General features: G+C 33.3%; 1 protein-coding gene across 2 annotated transcripts in view; it reads left to right on the top strand.

Annotated features, from left to right (window-relative positions):
• The window catches only part of LOC126886823 (dual specificity mitogen-activated protein kinase kinase 7-like), a 67,452-nt gene that overhangs the window by 22,724 nt on the left and 24,805 nt on the right, over positions 1 to 19,923 (top strand). For both annotated transcript variants that reach the window (XM_050653887.1, XM_050653888.1), the window contains exons 3-8: positions 2,021 to 2,248; positions 3,071 to 3,250; positions 3,586 to 3,809; positions 6,571 to 6,726; positions 13,458 to 13,752; positions 16,468 to 16,735. In XM_050653887.1, the coding sequence (XP_050509844.1) occupies positions 2,021 to 2,248; positions 3,071 to 3,250; positions 3,586 to 3,809; positions 6,571 to 6,726; positions 13,458 to 13,752; positions 16,468 to 16,735 (1,351 nt within the window). The remainder of the gene's footprint in view (positions 1 to 2,020; positions 2,249 to 3,070; positions 3,251 to 3,585; positions 3,810 to 6,570; positions 6,727 to 13,457; positions 13,753 to 16,467; positions 16,736 to 19,923) is intronic.

The raw sequence follows: 19,923 nt of genomic DNA, 5'->3' as shown, positions 1-19,923 counted from the left end.
ACGTAACACGTTGCTCATCTACCGTTTTGTTTTTTCCTGGTAAATAGTATTTCTGAAAGTTTTGTTTGACTTGATTCCACACATCGAGTATTGCTGCTAATTTGTCGTCCCTCCTTCGTTCAGACCTCGTGTCCTTATCGTCAAATCGAACAAATCTTAGCAAATTTTTGAATCGTTTTAACCCCATGGTAGCTTTAAATATAGTAGGTCCATAAGACTTACTCCAAAGTATATCTACATTATGGATGTTGGCACTCAGGTGCCCTGCAGCCTGCAGTTAGTAGTAGTCCAATAAAGGCATATAGCTCTGTAGAGTCGCAATATTTCCAGTTCTCTATCCCCAGGACTTTTTCAGCTTCTTCATTTGTACACTTCACTATTTCGTTTATAATTTTTTCGTCCACAAACAAACAAAAGGAATCAACAGGATCATCTACACTTTGACCAGGGGCTAACATTACTTTGTGCGTTTTGCTTTTTATTATGTCGCAAGATCGTATACGTCCTGTCGGTTGTGGTTGACTCTTCCAGTTAATTCCATCCTTAGTTTCAAAAATTACACACTCTGAAATCTAGGAACTTGTAGCTACTCATTCTTCTTCATTATCACTCAATACTACTTGCTGATCATCCTCTTCACTTGCTTCCGAAAAATGATCTTGAATTTCAGAGTCAATTTTAATGTCACCTACTTCAGGAGATTCTTCATCATCGGAATCCCATAAATTATTAGCAATATCTTGCAGTTCTGCAGCTGATAATGGTTTTCGGGACATTTTATTCGCACTATCTACTTTCACTGTAATTCAATATAATTTTAGGAGCTTAGTTGTCGACACTAATATCGATACCAAACGATTGATAGCAGATGCATTATTTATTTTAAAATATGTATAGGTACCTACCTAACAATATTATTGCATTCCAACAATGATTGTTTGTGAGAGATGTTTACATTGTTTGTGACAGGTTTAGACTTTATTATTGGATTTCCGGAATCATGATTTCTGTTGATATGATTTTCGCGGTAACCATTTTGGATTAGGTCTTGTTTTAGAGAAGAGAGCTCAGCAGATCTATTTGAATCATCGCAAAGGCATATTTCCAGATCGATACTTTGTAATCAATACATACAGGGTGGTGAATCGGAAAACGGGCCATAGGAAACTCAATGTAAAATTTTAAACTGTTGAATTCCTGCTTCCCTAATTATGTTACATCAAAAGTCATGAGAAGTTATTTGTAGAGGATTAAAATCTGTATTAAAACAGAAGTTACAATCGTTCTACGATTTAAACACATTCCAAAATTTTGAAGAATATAATGTATTTACCGCAGTAGGTATGTGTGGGCATGTTAGGCCACACGTTACTATTTAACTGACAGTGAGCACATTATTGACTGAAGAAAATATCTTTATTATTAATACTTTCTCCTCAACTGAGGGTATCTGATCAACTTTATTGTGTTTTAAACAATAAATGATAAAATAAATAAAGAAATTGACAGTTCAAATTGTTAAAATAATAAATTCATTGTCACCGAATGCAATCTTATACACATTATTGCACTGTGTGTGGCGTAACTTTGGCGTATTTCTCTGAAAATTGTATTATATTTTTACAAAATTTTGAATAATTATTGTTCGTAGAACAATATTAACAGTTGTTTTTAATACAGATTTCAATTCTCTACAAATAGTTTCTTATGACTTTTGATGTAAAATAATTAGGGAAGCAGGAATTCAACAGTTTAGATTTTTACATTGAGTTTCCTATGGCCCGTGTTCCAATTCACCACCCGGTATACTTGGTAGTTTATACATGTCAAATGATTGTTTTATTTTTAATCAATTCTACTCCATCGTAGCTGCTGTCATCATCTTTAAAGTATTTTAGATTTTCAGAGTTTAATATTATTTTGTACGCCTTTTCTTTTTATTGTAAACACAAACCACCATACAAAGGATAACACTTGTAAGTTTCTAGCATTTTCTAATATGCTTTTTTATTTTTTACAGCAAATGAGACGCTCAGGAAATAGTGATGAAAACAAAAGAATAATTATGGATATAGAAGTAGTACTGAAATCACACGACTGTAAATATATAGTGCAATGTTTAGGCTGTTTTATAACTGATTCCGAGGTCTGGATTTGTATGGAGCTTATGGATACTTGTTTTGACAAGCTACTAAGAAGATTCAAACAACCAATTCCAGAAGAAGTTCTAGGAAAAGTGACGGTTGCGGTAAGTAATTTTCTTGTCTTTCAGTGGTTACTTTTATCTAAAAAAACGTATGCCTCGTTTTCTCTAGTCCTAGCAGTATTGTTTTTTCTGATTTATCAATATTAATGTGAGAATCACGGATATCAGGTAGGTAGATACTTTTCTACAATGGAGAATAGGTCTACTTCAGGAAAGCCACCCTGCCCACGTGAGCCATGTTTCACTCTAAAATCCTTACTGAGAGAAAACAAGTACATACAATTCTCTCTTTAGCCAGGAAGATGGGGAGGTTTTCTTGCGAAGGGGTTGTAGCTTAATAATCGAAATGTGCATATTTTAAGATTTTATTTTTAGAATATATATACGAATTATATCCGCAATACGATATTTTTCTCAACATTTTTCTCTTCAGTTGTATCAATTACAGGGTTGTTTGGGAGTTAAGGGGATGAGCTCAAAAATCGATACTATATCACTTCGAAATTCAATATGTCTATTTTTAAGTAGGGGGGGGGGCTGAGTCAACGTTGGCTCAGGCCCCCACAAAAAATATTAAATTCCTGTCCAGTGTAACTAGCTCAAAATTTTTAATCTGCGGGATATGAAAGCTGATAGCGCTATTTGTTTTTTATTTATTTTTGATTTGCGCTATTTTGATTTCTGCAAGAGGGTGGAGGGGGGGGGGCAGCTCAACAGGGGTAATTTTCATAGAACCATAAGTCATGGTTTCCAGTCCAGTCTGCCAGATGTCTAATGGTATCAGTTTTGTAAGACTGTCCATGATTTTTTTACTTTCTTCTAAAAGATTGAATATTACAATATAACATGTGTTTTATATTTTAGACTGTTGCCGCATTGTCATATCTAAAAGATAAACATGACGTTATGCATAGAGATGTAAAGCCTTCAAACATTCTCTTAGACACAAAAGGTAACGTTAAACTCTGTGATTTTGGTATTAGTGGAAGACTCGTCGACTCAATGGCGAAAACTAGGAGTGCTGGTTGTGCGGCATATATGGCTGTAAGTATATTATATAATATAGAATATTTAGTTTAGAAATTCAGGTATATACAGATTAAAAAATTATGATGTACACTGACCGGAACGAAAAACGGGCACCCCACATAATGGGTCATATTTGATGTCTCGAATTTTTCGACTGACTTGCTAATTTCAAAAATTCACTGTATCTACACGACTTGTTGTGTCGCAATGACTCTCTGAATTTATGTGAACAAAAGATTCTGAAGGTTTTATTGGTGGTGCCCTCTAAGCAGCTATATGCAAAACTAAAAAAACAAACCTTTTACGTAGATATTTAAAAAACTGTATTAATTGAATATTTTAATTTCCAGCCGGAAAGAATCGAGCCTCCTGACCCTCAGAATCCCGATTATGACATTCGAGCAGATGTGTGGTCGCTTGGTATCACTCTGGTTGAGATGGCGACGGGAGTGTTTCCTTACCAAGATTGTAAGACTGATTTTGAGGTGCTCACCAAAGTAATAGGACAAGATCCACCAACTTTACCAGCGGATAAGGGATTCTCAGAAGAATTTAGGAGTTTTGTCAGATATTGGTAAGTAAACAACTAGATTTACTTGTGAAGTCATCCAGCCGCAAAAGTCCACTGCTGAACATAGGGTTCTTCCTCGGGTTTCCAACTTCGTCTATGTTACGTCGCTCTTATCTAGTTTATATTTAGCCTTCTCAATTCACCAGTCCATCGTGTAGATGGTCGACTGACGCTTGTCTTGTCTTCCCTTGTCTCCATTCCAATAACATCTTTGTCCATCGCCAATCTCTCATTCTAGCTATGTGTCCCGCACATCTCCATTTTAGTCTGGCAATCCTTTTGATGACGTCTGTCACCTTGGTTCTTCTCCTGATCTCTTTGTTTTTTGTTTTGTCCCGCAGTTATTCCTGACATGGATCGCTCCATTCTTCTTTGCGTAACTCTCAGTTTGTTTGTGTTTCTGGTTCGTATGTCAAAACTGGGATGATCAAATATATTTCTCTTCAGGCTTTGATTATTTCAGTTTCCATATGCTGCCCAACCAAGGCTGATTCTTCTCTTTAGTTCATGGGTCTAATTATTCCTGCCAATCATAATTTCATGTCCTCGGTATTAATATTTATCTACGAGTTCTATTTCTTGTCCAACAATACTGATGTTCTGGTTGGGCACCAAATTTGTCATTATTTTTTTTTTGGGATGTTTGTATTTAAAACTACATTTTCAAGTTCCTGTACCATCTCTCTTGCCATTCCTAGGTCCTCAGCTATTATGACTATAACATCGGCGAAATGTAAGTTGTTTAGATATTCTCCATCTATTTTTATTCCCTTAGTCAGCCAATCCAAATTCCTAAAAACATGTTCAAGTACTGCATTAAAAAGTTTAGGTGACATTGGATCTCCTTGTCTAACCCTCGCTCAATTTTTATATTATTACTACATTCACCGGCAAAATTAACCGCCCACCTTATAAATTGGTCATTTTTGATAACTTGAATTTCCTAAACCTGTTGTCCGATTTTAGTGATTTTTTAAATGTATTACAGCCATATTCTTTAACAATATCGCTGTAATAATATTGTTGTTAGACAGGTAAATTGTCATTGTATACCGGATCTACCAATCAAACTGTGTTTTTTTCTCAAAGTTCGTCACACCCAACTATAGCCTCAGGTTTTCTTAACATTCTCTTTTTTGATTAATTCGCTTATGTTGAATAATAAAAGAGTTAGGTACTTTAACAACTAGCCATATAAAATTCGTAATTGTATCTAAAAAAATGCGCAATAACTACCTCTAAAAACCCACCAAATTTCATTTGCATATCTCAACCGGTTTTAGAGCAATAAGTAAATCGTCAGTTTGTAAGAAATATTTTCAACACTCCTTATCTCGGAAACGAAGCATTTGCGGACATACGTTTATAAAGCAAACTGTCATTATTTTTTCATACAGAATTATCCGTTAACGTTTGTCGTGCTTATAAAAAAAAAGAATGTGTGTGTACTTTGTACGCACGTAAGAAGTTATACTTCTATTATATGATTTAAACGAAATTAATATACTTTTTATTTATATTTTGTTTAAATATTAAACTAATTTATACTTACTACTTCTCAAACATTTTTATTAGAACAGTGCCAAAAATTAAAATAATAAAAGAATAAAACACACACAAACACATTAAACAAGCCACAAATGATGTCTGAACATTAATTGTCGAAAATTTTTTTAACTAAATACGTATTTTCTGAAAATACAATTATATAATAAATATACTTACAATCATAAAATGTATTAAAAAAAACAAAAAAGAAAGTTTCTATTGGGACTCGAACCAGCGCTGATAAGAGCGGTTGGTATTGGAATTCATTCGCCTTCTCCGCTCAGCCACGGACACTATGTGTCATTATTTACGAAGATCGACTAACTAAACGGATTAAACTTGTGATATTTTGATATTTTGAAAATTGATCAAATTATTTTAATTTTGAATTGAAATGATTTAGAATTGAAAAAATACAACAAAACATAGAGTAAGAAAACAATATATTAGGTGAATATTGATAGAAATTTTGATGGTAATCAAATTATATAAATAAAAGTATTACATACTATGTATTTTGGCAGATCAAATAGGTAGGTTTATACCCATGATACATTAACAATTATTACGTACCTGTTGCTTTTAAAAACTATTTAAAAGTCACTACAATATTATAAACTTTTTTGTTTCTGTCCTCACAATAATAAAACTAATATATTATACATTTGTTTACCTTTACCTCCAAACCACAGCTGCCATATCGGATAATTTTTGACATGTCATTTGAACATCCAATCAGAACAAAGTTATAATGCGCATGCGCCTGGCTGATAGGTTTTAACATATAAAAAAATCACCCTCTATCGCCGGTAAAGAAGTATAACTTCAAAAAACCCTGTATTGAGGAAAAACATGGCTAGTTATGAAAGTACTTAACTTTTTGATTATGCAACATAAGCGAATGAATCAAAAAACAGACTGTTAAGAAAACCTGAGGCTATAGTTGGGTTTTAATTTCAGTATTTTATAAATGCTTTGAGAAAAAACACAGTTTGATTGGTACACCCGTTATACAATGACAATTTACCTGTCTAACAACAATATTATTACAGCGATATTGTTAAAGAATAAGGCTATAAGATATTAAAAAAATCACTTAAATCGGACAAGAGATTCGGACAAAATGACTTAAATTTATACCGCAAGATACAAATATCAAATAAGTTTTCCAAAAATTTTGCGGAGTACTGTACTAACCGCTTGTTTTCTTTTCCAGTTTAGTAAAAGATCCCAAGGACAGACCAAAGTACAACCTTCTGAAAAGTCACGAATTCATAAAGAAATACGAGAGGGTAAATAATGTGAACGTCGGTGAGTGGTATGTACATTTGATCAAAACTTCAGAAGAAATGGCAAACCGGGCTGCGTCTAGGTATGTTGCATGGTTAGTTGCTTTTCAGTATTTTACTAAACTCTGTTCAATATAAGTATTTCATTGAAACTTTAGTTTATAATAGAAATATAAATATTGTAACAATATAGCTACCCTCATAAAGTTATGGGAAAATGTGTGGCAAACCTCCAACTAACCTTGGAGCCAATAGAGAACTTGCATAAAATTTTTAATTCGAAAAAGGTGCTATAAATCACAACAGAACATAATTTAAAATATATCTCAAAGAAAAAAAGTTGTTTTTGTCTTTCGTTTGGCCCCTAAAAACGATTAAAATCGAGAGAAAGTTTCAATGGTTTTAATTTAACAGAATGGTATTAAACAACACTTTCATAGTATTTACGTTTATTTTCCATAGTATGCTTCTTTTCATGAGCATTTTTCAGTGCGTCACAAATAATAGAAAAAAGGTAAGTCCGTGATAATATACATTTTAGTGACATTTATTCTAACATGACATTTTAGTTAAATCTGACAGTTGTCACATTTTATTTGCAATTTGGCATAAAACATTGTCAATTGTGTTTATTGCATTTATAAAATGGTATTTTCTTTGATTTGTATAGTCTTATAAATTGTACAGATTATATTCGTAGATATATTTATAATTAGTAAATAATTTTTTTTCGATTATAGCGCTATCTATTGACAACTAGAATAAATGTTATAAATGTCACCGACGAAATGTAATCAGAGACGTGCGTTTTTTTGTCACATACAATTTAATGCGTTAGAAAGAAGTCGAAAAACTGTGACGCACTGAAAGATCCTCATGAGAAAAAGCATAAAAGCACACTCAATACCATCTCTTCAAAAACTGTTAGACTTCAAAGTAAACAAAATTGTATGTAATTTTAAATGAGACGTTAGAAATGTCATACAAAATATGATCATATGACGTCACAATGGTTCGCGCGCTTTTTAGATCGTTTGAAACAGTGTCGTACCTCCTTACACTTCACTACAGTGTAAGCACAAACACTCCCACAAATCAAAATATCAATAACTATAGAGTCACCCATGCAACTCCAAGTCGGTAGTCGTTCACTCCACGACTACACGGATCCTGTTCAACTACGAGCCGCGGATCTCCTCACTACAGAGTTCCACCACTCAGATTGGGCTACCTGTTCACTTCACTACACTACACTGATTAGCCAGGGAGTCTAGAGCTTGATCGCCGCAAGAATGATTCTTCTTCGATAGTCTCTTTAAATACGCTCACGGCTGCCCTACTTGGATGCCTCGAAGTGGAAATGAGTGGGGTATCGGGTTGCGCGGGTGTCGGGACGTGTGCGGGTCTCTGCTGTCGATCTGCTGAATGCACATCATTACAATATGTATTGTACATTAAAAAAAATTAAACGGGCACATAGAAAAGTATGTCAATACAGTGTCATTTTTATATAACAGTTTATAATAATTTATACCTTCATCAGCCTTCATTAAATCTAGTAGTTAGAAATACTTGTATTGAACGGAATTTGTTACTTACACTTTACACTTTAATTTTTTTAATAACGCTTGTCCCATTTTGGGAGTGGTGTAGTGTTTTTAGGTATTTAATTTTTATAGATGAACGAATACTGCATCCAGTAGGTTTGTACTGTTATTTTTTTTATTTTTTATTTGTTAAAAATATTAATATTCTTAATACGCTAACATACCATAATTTTGCATTGTGTACATGTACATATTATATTTTAGTATATTTTGCACAAATATTTCATTTATTGTTTTGAGGTATTTTTTGCATGCTGTATTTGATTGTTGAATCGATTTAAACCGTAGAAATATTTTCAAATTGACTTAAAATTTTTTTAAAAATTCCACGAGGAAAAAATTCCTGTAGTTGGCTGTATACCATTTATTACAAAAAACCATAAAATGCTTTATAAAAGAAATATTTGTTAAAATCCCTATACAGGGCTACATCAAGGACATAACTAGTTTTCTCAATTGGTTGACCGATCATCATCAGTGTTTGCTCAGAATCCAACATGCTAACCACCAAAGTAAAAAATATTTGGGTAAAAACCCTTTACAGATAATCCGTCATAGGAACATAGAAAAATGATGTGAATTTAAACATGGATGTTTAAAATATCCAATGTTTCCCGCTCTAGGTACACTTCGCGTCATATAAAACTGGTACACTTTTTTTTTCCCAATGTAAACCTGTGTTCAGACTGACAATTATTGTTCGTGAATCACTTCGTTGTTGCCATCACAGACAACGGAATTGCACTAAATCTAAATATAAAAAAGTAACGTTTAAAATGTATATTTCGAATTGTAATACATACATATATTTAAATTCCACACTTGTTCACTGTAAAAGTTATTCATTTTGTATTAATTTCAAATTAAATTTTTAATTTTCCAGTGTGTTTTATTTATTCTACACAACTCAATGCAGTTTTGTCCTACAATTTACGAGAAACCAATCACACCTCTCGATTTGACATTAAACATAGCTAATAATTTAAAGTCATGTCAAGATTTATTATCTATCATTATTTTTGAATTGAAATATTTTCAAAAATTATAATAAAACACGAATCAATGTTGAGATAACGGAAAATTATAATTGCTTTAGTTTTTAGTATATTAAAAAATGCGGTCTGTCGCACAGCCCCGTTTTTACCTAGTTTGATATAATATTTTCGTTGAACTGGCAACGTTGCCCTAGAAATTAGAATGACACTTGTGACAAGATCAACTTACACAACTTGAAAAACACGATTTTCGGTTATAAGAGTTGTACCAGTTTTTTTTGACGCGAAGTGTACCATTGATCTCAAATTTTACTTGTTCACCAAACTTGTTCTCGTAAACAAGTCAAATTTGAGCTCAATGGTACCTAGAGCAGGAAACATTGGATATTTTAAACATCCATGTTTAAATTCACATCATCTTTCTATGTTCCTATGACGGATTATCTGTAAAGGGTTTTTACCCAAATATTTTTACTTTGGTGGTTAGCATGTTGGATTCTGAGCAAACACTGATGATGATCGGTCAACCGATTGAAAACTAGTTATGTCCTTGATGTAGCCCTGTATAGGGATTTTAACAAATATATCTTTTATAAAGGATTTTATGTTTTTTTTTAATTTATGATAAGAAGAAAGCTCTTTCATCATTAATATTATATACAGTTACAGTGCTAAAAATGACTATACAACAGATACATCTCGCAGCTTATCAAGTGTTTAATACGCTATCTACAGCATCTACCATAGTTTACAAAAAGAGACCTTGTCTGAATTTTTGTTGCAGTCGAATAATATTTATGCAAAACATTATGTTATTTTGTCCAGACGGAAACATTGTAAGCTTTGCGTTGAATTTTTATAAATTCAGTATATTACCATATGTATCAGGGTCGAGCGTCCAATAAAAAACTGTGTGTATCCAACAATTTTTACATAATCTTTTGGTCCTACGAGCCGGATTCAAAGTTAAATCTCAATCATTTCAATTAAAAATTTTCTGGGAGCATTTTATTTTTTTATTCAAGACATTATACAAACATTTTTAGAAATATCTAAACCCTGACATTGAATATAATCATCATTGTAGCAATGTTGAGCAGTATTTTTATCATTCATTATTTTCTTATGGTTACGTGATCTAGTGCTTGTTTGTTTATAATCTCCTTTATAGTCTAATACTTTTTTATCTGACTATATGTCCTAGCTAGCTTGTCGTTCGTTTGTTCATTAATGTTATGTTTTTCATCCGGTGCCCTGTCTTCTGCGAACCTTAGATACATATTAACACGGCAATTGTGATCTTGCTTACGGCACTTCTGAATAGGGCGACCGATATGAGCCCGAACCATTTCTGCATAATCTAGAGCCAGGCGTGTTTTTTTTCCTGGCATTCATCTACTGTCTATTTTTTCCTAGATAATTAATTGAAGTAGACTGTACTTATCGTGTCTGAATATGTAGGTAGATATTTACGTTTTTTTTTTATTTAAGAATAATGTAGAATTAACTTCCTAATGTGAAGTTTAGATTAAGAACAAGTTAAAAATTTAAAATTCTTTTATCTTATTTTTGTGCATGTTATCATGTTAAAGGGACCCCCCGTTAAGATAGGCAAAATCTCCTTACTTCCAAAACTCATGTTTTAGCGTTCTGTGATTAAAAAATAAGGCTCGCGCAATTATAATCGTCCACCCCCTTTCTCCTGCCCCATCGGCAAAAACGTCATTTTTTCGTTTTTATATATTTTTTAGGAGGAATGCAATAAATTTAAAATTTTTAAAATATTTACACGTGTAGTTGAGGCTTTTATAAAAAATGACCCCCTAGGTTGAGTGTACATAACCTCAAAATGCACTTTTATTTATTTATTTTTTTTTTTTGAAAGAAATGCATCACTTTTTTGAGGTGGCTGCAGGTCTTATTTTTTTTATTTTGTGTATTTTATCAAAAGCTGTATTTTTAATTTCTTTCTCAGATTTTTCCGTAAGGGGCTCCACGTTGGGCGCCAATTGAAACCTCTATACTCTGGGTATAGATATTTTTGAAGAAAAGAACTGACGGAATAGGGGGAAAATAGAAGACAAGAGATTTAAGACACAAAGAAGAGTGGCTTACCTCAGAAGAACAAATCAAATGGGCAGAGAGACACTAAATCTCAAATGAGTATTCGGGCTAGCTTCGACACACTGAATATTGGCTTTAGAGATATAAAAACAGATAGACGGGATAATGAACTGAGGGAGACAAGGAAGAAAATGAGACCTGTTAATACAAAAACTTAATACAACTAGATAAGACCACAGGAACTAGATCAGTCTAATAGGACGATAAAGAGAGAAGAAGAAGGGCGCCAACTCGGACAGCTTAGCTTCCTGGGCCCAGTATTTGAAAGCTCACTCTACTTTACTGTAGCGAAAAAGAAAAAAATCTAATTTTTGGACCCAGAATTTGAACAGCTCGAGATTTTTGAAGTAACGAGCGACAGGAACTAAATGTCACTGGATACAACCACCTGAAATACAAAAAATACTAAATACTAACCTTGTGACCAATGAAACAAAAAAGAAGAAGAAATTCTTTTGGAGTGAATGCAAAGAGAGTGATAAACTCCAACAGAAGTAGGAAAAAGAAGAATAACATAATGGATGCCTATTATAACTAATGAATGGGACAAAAATGGCAAAAATATAGGTGGCTTCTACGTTGAGAAGCTGAAGTAATAAAATACTACTTTGCAGCAGTATTATGAGGGGGGAAAATGATAAGATGCAGAAATAGATGGACTGATAATACAAGTATGAATAGACAGATGCAAACTGAAGGGAGTTAGGCTAGCTATGCTATGCAGAGAACGACAACTTGACACTCAAGGATGGATACGGCCAATTTTGCATGCCTGTCAAAGACGGTAGCTCTAAGTAGATAGTGACAATGACTAAGAAGGGAAATATTAAGATAAGAATAATGTACTGAAAATGAACAAAGATGAATAATTGCTAAAGAAGGACAAATTAAGTAAAACTAACAAATCATGGGCGCCAAGAACATGATCTTCGATCACTCTCCCAGGTATCTTACTAGACTGCTGTCAAATATTAAATAGATTAAATAAATAAGTATATGAAAATATAAAGGAAATAAGAATAAATGATATACAAAATGAATAAACATTTATTAAAAGTAACTACTAGATTTTTAAAAATCTCTGAGTTAAACCAAACTGAATATAATGTGACTCTAAAATGACAAAGTTATACATGTTATATTCAAGATAACAACAATCATGTTACCGGTTACAAAATTATAATATAAGTACCTCTTACTTACATATCGGGTAAGTCCACCTCCAAAAATCCGGCAAACTGATTACTATGTGGTTTTGGGGGATTTTCTTATTTTATAGGCTCTAAATAGATCAAATCAAAGTTTTTTATAGGTTGTATATAATTTGTAGTAACTGAGTCACTAATCAGAAATGGGAGGGTCGCGTTCAAACCACCCAAAAACGTGGGAAGTTTTTGAGGGTGTTTTTTGGGCGTTTGAAAGTTTCTCCCATTTTTGAATGTCCTAAAGGACTTAGTTACTTCAAATTATATATAATCTATAAAAAACATTGCTTTGATCTATTTCGAGTCCTATAAAATAGCGAAAACCACCAAAAACCCTCTAAAAACCAGTTTTTAGGAGGTGAAAAAACGGAAAAATCTGAAAAAAAATTAAAATACAGTTTTTGATAAAATACTCAAAATAAAAAATAGACCTGCAGCCATCTCAAAAAAACTAAAACTGAAACACTTTTTTCAAAACAAAAAAAAAATAAAAATGCATTTTGAGGTTATCTATACTTACTTAACCTACGAGTCTATAAAAATATATGTTTTGCAAAAGCTTCAACTATGCGTGTGAATTTTTTGAAATTTGTTGATTGCATCCCACCTAAACAAAATAAATAACGAAACAAATGAAATTTTTGACGGTGGGGGAAGGATGGTGGAGAGTTAAAATTAAGCTGAGTGTTATTTTTTCTGACCCGAGAATCACATAGAGCATCCAAAAATTAAAAATATTGAATTTTGGTAGTGAGGGCATTTTCCCTATCTTAACGGGATGTACCCTTATTGAAAACTATGAAAATATAAGCCAATCTACTTGAAACTATAAATAAGTTTATTTACCTATGATTAACGCCTATCCTATTTGATTTTTTTCTAGACAAAATTCAACTGCAAGCTCGATTAGACAGTTCTTCACCTCACGCCAATCCGCGCACAACCAACAACCGCCATCCTCCACGAGTTCCCAAATTCTCACCAACGGCAAGACCTTGTCACCAAACCCTATGTCGCCTAAGCCAGAGAAGAAAGTTTCGCATATATCTCGATTTAGTTGCTTTCAAAGAGACAATCAAAGTCAAGAATACCAGGTACCTAGAAGTTATTCGCCTTATCAACCTCATCAAAGCCACGTGGCTTCGTTAAAAGAACAATTGGAAAATAGGATCGTACAGGTAAGAGATTAACTTTATCATAAAATTGTATATACAGAATAAGCTAAATAAAAACGGTACATACGCAGTTAATACAGTGTATCGGAACTACATTTGAAATAGTCGACCAATATAAAAGTTCCATACACATAAATCATAGCAAAGTTAAAATCGGCATGTATAAAATATCGTTCAACTACCTATCTCCTTTTACTAGCGAGCCCAGCCGAAAGTAACCGGTCACGTGTCGCACATCGCAATTAATTTGACATTTAGCAAATCAGTACGACACTGTGCTTTTACAGTATTTTTCTTGATGTTGTACCTATCCGGGACGAATGTTAACGATCGTCATGGTAATCTTTATTTTATCTGCAGCAACGCGGAAAAGCTGCACAGATGTTGTGTTGAACCAGGTTCTGAGGTTCTTTAACCAGGATGTTCTTCTTCTTCTTCCTGGACCTCGCTTTCCAAATATTTTTTCTTGGATGTTGGATTGTAGGAGGGCATATCTGGATTCATTTCGCATAATGTGTCCAAAGTATTCCAACTTTCGAGATTTGATGGTGGTTAGTAGTTCTCGGTTCTTCCCCATTCTTCTAAGGATCTCTTCATTTGTGATCCGGTTAGTCCACGGAATGTTAAGAATTCTCCGATATAGCCACATTTCAAATGCTTCCAATTTTCGGTACATATCTTCGTTCAAGGTCCATGATTCAACCCCATAAAAAGGACAGAGAAAACGTAGCATCGCAGCATTCTTACTTTTATACCAAGAGAAAGGTTGTGGCTCTTGAAGAGGGGTCCGGACAAATAATCCCCGGACAAAAAATCCCCACAAATTATCCCTGGACAAAAAATCCCCGGATAAATAATCGGACAAATAATCTCCACAAAATTTTTTGGATAAAATATCTCCACAAAAAATCCCGGACAAAAAATCCCAAAAAAAATTTGCTGCCGAATCCGAAATTTTGACAAATTTCGAATTCCAATTCCATGCTGAAAACTTCAAATTTTACATGACAAAAGAGTGTGAGTTTTTTCAAAAATCGTGGAAGATGTGGGGAACGAATTAAGGCCCCGTTTTCATGTATTTGTAACCGTGCTAATATATTTATGATTATTGCTATTGATTCTTTGTCCATTAGTTGAGTAGTTCTGCTTGTATATTATCGGGACCTGCTGCTTTCCTATCCTTTAGCTATGTTATTGCAGAATAAACTTCGTTCTGTAATATTCTTGGTCCATCATTTACCTCTTCTTCTAGCTCTAGGTCTTCAAATAGTTTTTCTGATATTCTTTCCACATTCTTATTTTACTCTGTCTAAGATGATGTTTCCGTCAGAATCAGTTAGATTTCCTTTACAGGTAATAAGACAGTAGATAGTATTACAATGTAAAAATGAAGGTACAGTAGAACGTCAATAATCCGGATTAATGTGGACCGGACCACATCCGGATTATCAAATTATCCGGATTATCGAAATTACCTCAAAAAAGGCCAGTCTACACATTAAAGTACAACAAACGTTTTACAATTTTATGTTTTCTCTTGTACAGTAAAGTATCTAGAGGTGAAATGAATCAAAACATTGTTTTATGTTTATTGTAATTAATTTATAATAGCAGCATGTGTATAGTAAAACATCAGACACTATTTGGGCTTTTAAAAAAATGTGTAAAATATTTTTGAACTGCGGTAGAAGTTCGTTTTTCGCAGCTAAGTTCTTAATTTATTTTAAAAGAATCACGATATTTTTGCTGGATACAAATCCGAATTATTGACGGTCCGGATTTTTGACGTCCGGATTATCGACGTTCTACTGTATAAACTATTCAGTGACTGCAGCTGTACATTGTTTTCGAAATTTATATGTAGATCGTGGCCTGGAATTATTTCTTCTTGAAGTTTCATCTGCAGCTGCGCTATTCGCGGTGTGCAAGTACTTGGAAGGGATACGTGAAACGATCGTATGCGAATAGCGGAGAAATATTGCAACTTTCTTAAATAATTCATATTGTCAATTGAAACTGTCAAATTGACGTACATTTCATATCTATTGTCACTGAAGAAGAAAAATTATATGTTGCTCCACAATATTGATATGATTTGCAATTATTATATAAAGGTAAATTGAATTAATTGTATTTTGCTTGCAGTACTGCATTTTAATAACTAATTTTATTTACTACATACAATTGTTTACGTTTTAATAACATAACCTGAATCTTATTTTTTCTTCTTATTATTTTTTTGGGCTATGGCCTTGACAATTATCCAGTAACCAGCACTAATATAATTGGCCAATATAAATAAAAGTGCGAATAAAGTTGCAGAGCGTAGAAATAGGTGTCGCTTTGCCGAACTTGCACGGTCCCAATATATTATCAAGGGCAGTTAGAGCGAATACGGAGTAGTGTGGGTGTGGGGGAGGATGTAATAGACTACGTTGTATTGATCGAATATAGGCTGAACTACAACATGAAATTCCTGGAATGGAGAACGGTTCTCTCCACAATAAAAGGGTCGGTGTACTTCTCTGAAATTAGGGCCTTGGTATACACCGAGTTATAAAGATAATCCTTTTAATAATTTTTTTAATAGTAAATATTTAATGACTATTTTTGTGAGAATTTCGAACACATTTATTTTTCGTTATGATTTCGGATACGTATATTTCTAATATTTGTGTTTTTAAAACATACTGATACTGATTCCTGTCTTTTATATAGAACAGCACAGCATCATCGTTCGCCTCACCCTCTGTTAGTAGAAGACCTTTAGAAGTTTCTTCACCAGCACCAAATAGTCCTTACGAACACCGAAGAGTTGCTAGCGAGACGAGGTGGAGGTCACCTAGTGCTTCTCCGTTGCCGCTCCGGTCACAATTCCAAGTGGAAGAACCGCTCTATCACAGTGGAAATACTAGTCCTATCATACTACAAAGGTTTTATCACCAACAGAAGCAATTACAACTGCAAAAGGAGGCTGAAGAGTCAGGTAAGTTTGGAGCTCATAAATATTTTTAAGAGTATTTATTTTTCCCAGTAGAGCATGTTGCATGCCTTAAATTTAAACAACAAAACCTTAAATTTAATCAACGAATGTTGGTATAATATACAAAACTCGATTTTAGACAACGCTAAGAGAGTCTTTGAAAACACCTACAACATTGGCAAAAAATGACTGGATGACACAAGAAATTGTAGACCTAATGGAGGTGCGACAGAAATATAAAAATATAAATATTAAATACCTTCAAATCAACAAACTCATAAAAAGAGAAATGAAACAAGCCAAAGAATTCTGGATCGAGAATTCATGTAAGGAAATAGAAGACCTCCAAAAAACAACATGACAGTTTCAACCTCCACAAGAATCTTAAATGTACCTCCGGAATCAGAAAACAGCAAAATGCTCACGTACTTAAAAACGCATACGGAAAAAATTGTGCAAGAACAGTGCAAAGAATGGAAGAGATATATCAATGGCCTTTTTGACGATGTTTCTTGAGAAAATACTAACTGTGACAGCCAGTTAGACTGAGGTCCAAGTATACTGAAATAGGAAGTAAGAAAAGCAGTATAGCAACCTAAAAACAATAAAGTACCTGAACCAGATCAAATCCGTGCTGAGCTACTTAAACCTTTGAACGAGGAAAACTTTACCTACTTAACCAGTTCCTTTAACAAAATTTACAACGAAGAAAAAATACTAGAATATAGGTTGGACTCACTGTTTATAGCATTACCAAAGAAAATCAGGCCCACCAAATGCAGTGATATTAGACTAGTCAGTTTGATGAGTCACGCACTTAAGGCCATCGGTACATAATTCGCAAATATTTTACGGCTATCCCTACTGTTTCTGTCTTTACACGGAAAATTACGTGTAGTAAAATTCACACTGGTATGGATATGTAAACATTACTAGAATGTCATTCTAGAAAATGTCATCATTAACTTAAAGAGATGGCTTTTGAATGTTCTTGGATAACTGTTATTTGTATAATTGCAAATTATTAATTCAGTTAATAAATGTGATAATTTTTTCACTAACTATGTATTCAGTGATTGTAATAACTTATCTGCTGTACAACAAAAACTAATACTCAATCGAGAAACGAGGAAAAGTGTTGAAGTGATTTTTTAATAATATATTGTTACTATGGAACGCTTACAATTTTGAACATCTTTAACAACAAAATACTTGGATCACAGAATATATTATCCTGCTGTGAAGAGTATAGGGGAAAAACAAGGAATGTCACATTTTATACATATTGAGATAAACACCAATAAAGGTTTAACTCTCATGATACCTAAAAACTACTTAGGAGATTCTTAGCAGAATTCTAGCAATTCTTATTCTATAATATTAATATAAGATGAATCTACACTCACCGGCAGAGAAAACGGGCACCCCAAAAAATGGGTAATTTTTAATGTCTTGTATTTCCTAAACCTGATGTCCGATTTAAGTAATTTTTTTAATATGTTATAGCCTTATTCTTGATCAATATCGCTGTAATAGTATTGTTGCTAGACAGGTACATTGTCATTGTATACAGGGTGTACGAATCAAACTGTGTTTTTTTCTCAAACTTTGGAACATCCTGTGGAATGTTCTAGCTTTTATAAAATACTAAAATTAAAACCCAACTATAGCCACAGATTTTCTTAACATTCTGTTTTTTTTATTCATTCGCTTATGTTGGATAATAAAAAAGTTAGGCACTTTAACAACTGCCCCTGTTTTTCGGCAATACAGGGTGTTTTTCAATAAGTACGGCAAGCTTTAAGGGGTAATTCTGCATGATAAAATAATGACAGTTTGCTTTATAAACTTATGCCCGCAAATACTTCGTTTCTGAGATAGGGGGTGTTGAAATTGTTCTTACAAACTGACGATTTATTTATTGCTCTAAAACGGTTTGTGATATGCAAATGAAATTTGGTAGATTTTAAGAGCTAGTTATTGCGCATTTTTTGGCATACAATTGAGAATTTTATATTCACCATTGGCGTGCATACGGGATATATCTAAAATATTTATACCCGTATGCACGCCAATGGTGAATATAGAATTCTTAATTGTATGCCAAAAAATGCGCAATAACTACCTCTTAAAATCTACCAAATTTCATTTGCATATCACAAACCGTTTTAGAGAAATAAATAAATCGTCAGTTTGTAAGAACAATTTCAACACCCCCTATCTCGGAAACGAAGCATTTGCGGGCATACGTTTATAAAGCAAACTGTCATTATTTTATCATGCAGAATTACCCCTTAAAGTTTGCCGTACTTATTTAAAAACACCCTGTATTAACGAAATACAGGGGTAATTGTTAAAGTGCTTAACTTTTTTATTATTCAACATAAGCGAATGAATCAAAAAACAGAATGTTAAGAAAACCTGAGGCTATAGTTTGGTTATAATTTCAGTATTTTATAAAAGCTAGAACATTCTACAGGGTGTTCCAAAGTTTGAGAAAAAAACACAGTTTGATTCGTACACCCTGTATACAATGACAATGTACCTGTCTAGCAATAATATTATTACAGCGATATTGATAAAGAATAAGGCTATAACATATTAAAAAAATTACTTAAATCGGACATCAGGTTTAGGAAATACAAGACATTAAAAATGACCTATTTTTTGGGGTGCCCGTTTTCTCTGCCGGTGAGTGTATATTAACTTATTAATTTAATGATGCACAAAAAAACTGCTAAAATTCCTTATTTTTGTTCAGTGGCGTGCGGACAATCCTGGTCCTTCGTGTGGATAAAAATTTTTAGAAAATTTATATAGACTGATCTTTATGTTTACTGTCTTGAATCGATAGCTTAGTCCTAGTCGATAGTACTCAGTTTTTGTTACCACATGGCGAGAAAAGCCAAAATTAATGAAAAAGCGACATTCCTTGTTTTCCCCTGTACTCTTCATGTATTCTCTGCTTGGATCTGGATCTTCCACAAATAATACACAATAAATAACTTTTTATTAAGTTCACGTCTTAAATCAATTATTTATCAAATACACTATATATCAATATTATTTAATTAACAACTCAAAATATTCCCGATGCCATGTCAAATATTTAAAATTGTCACTGTCTGACTGACAATATGCTGACAATATTCTATTAGACTGAGTGCGTTGTAAAACAAAGATAGATTTGG

This window comes from Diabrotica virgifera, chromosome 6, assembly GCF_917563875.1.
Source record: "Diabrotica virgifera virgifera chromosome 6, PGI_DIABVI_V3a".
NCBI classification, from domain to species: Eukaryota; Metazoa; Arthropoda; class Insecta; order Coleoptera; family Chrysomelidae; genus Diabrotica; species Diabrotica virgifera.
Note: the sequence above shows the minus strand (reverse complement) of the source record. Positions and strands in the feature narration are given on the sequence as shown.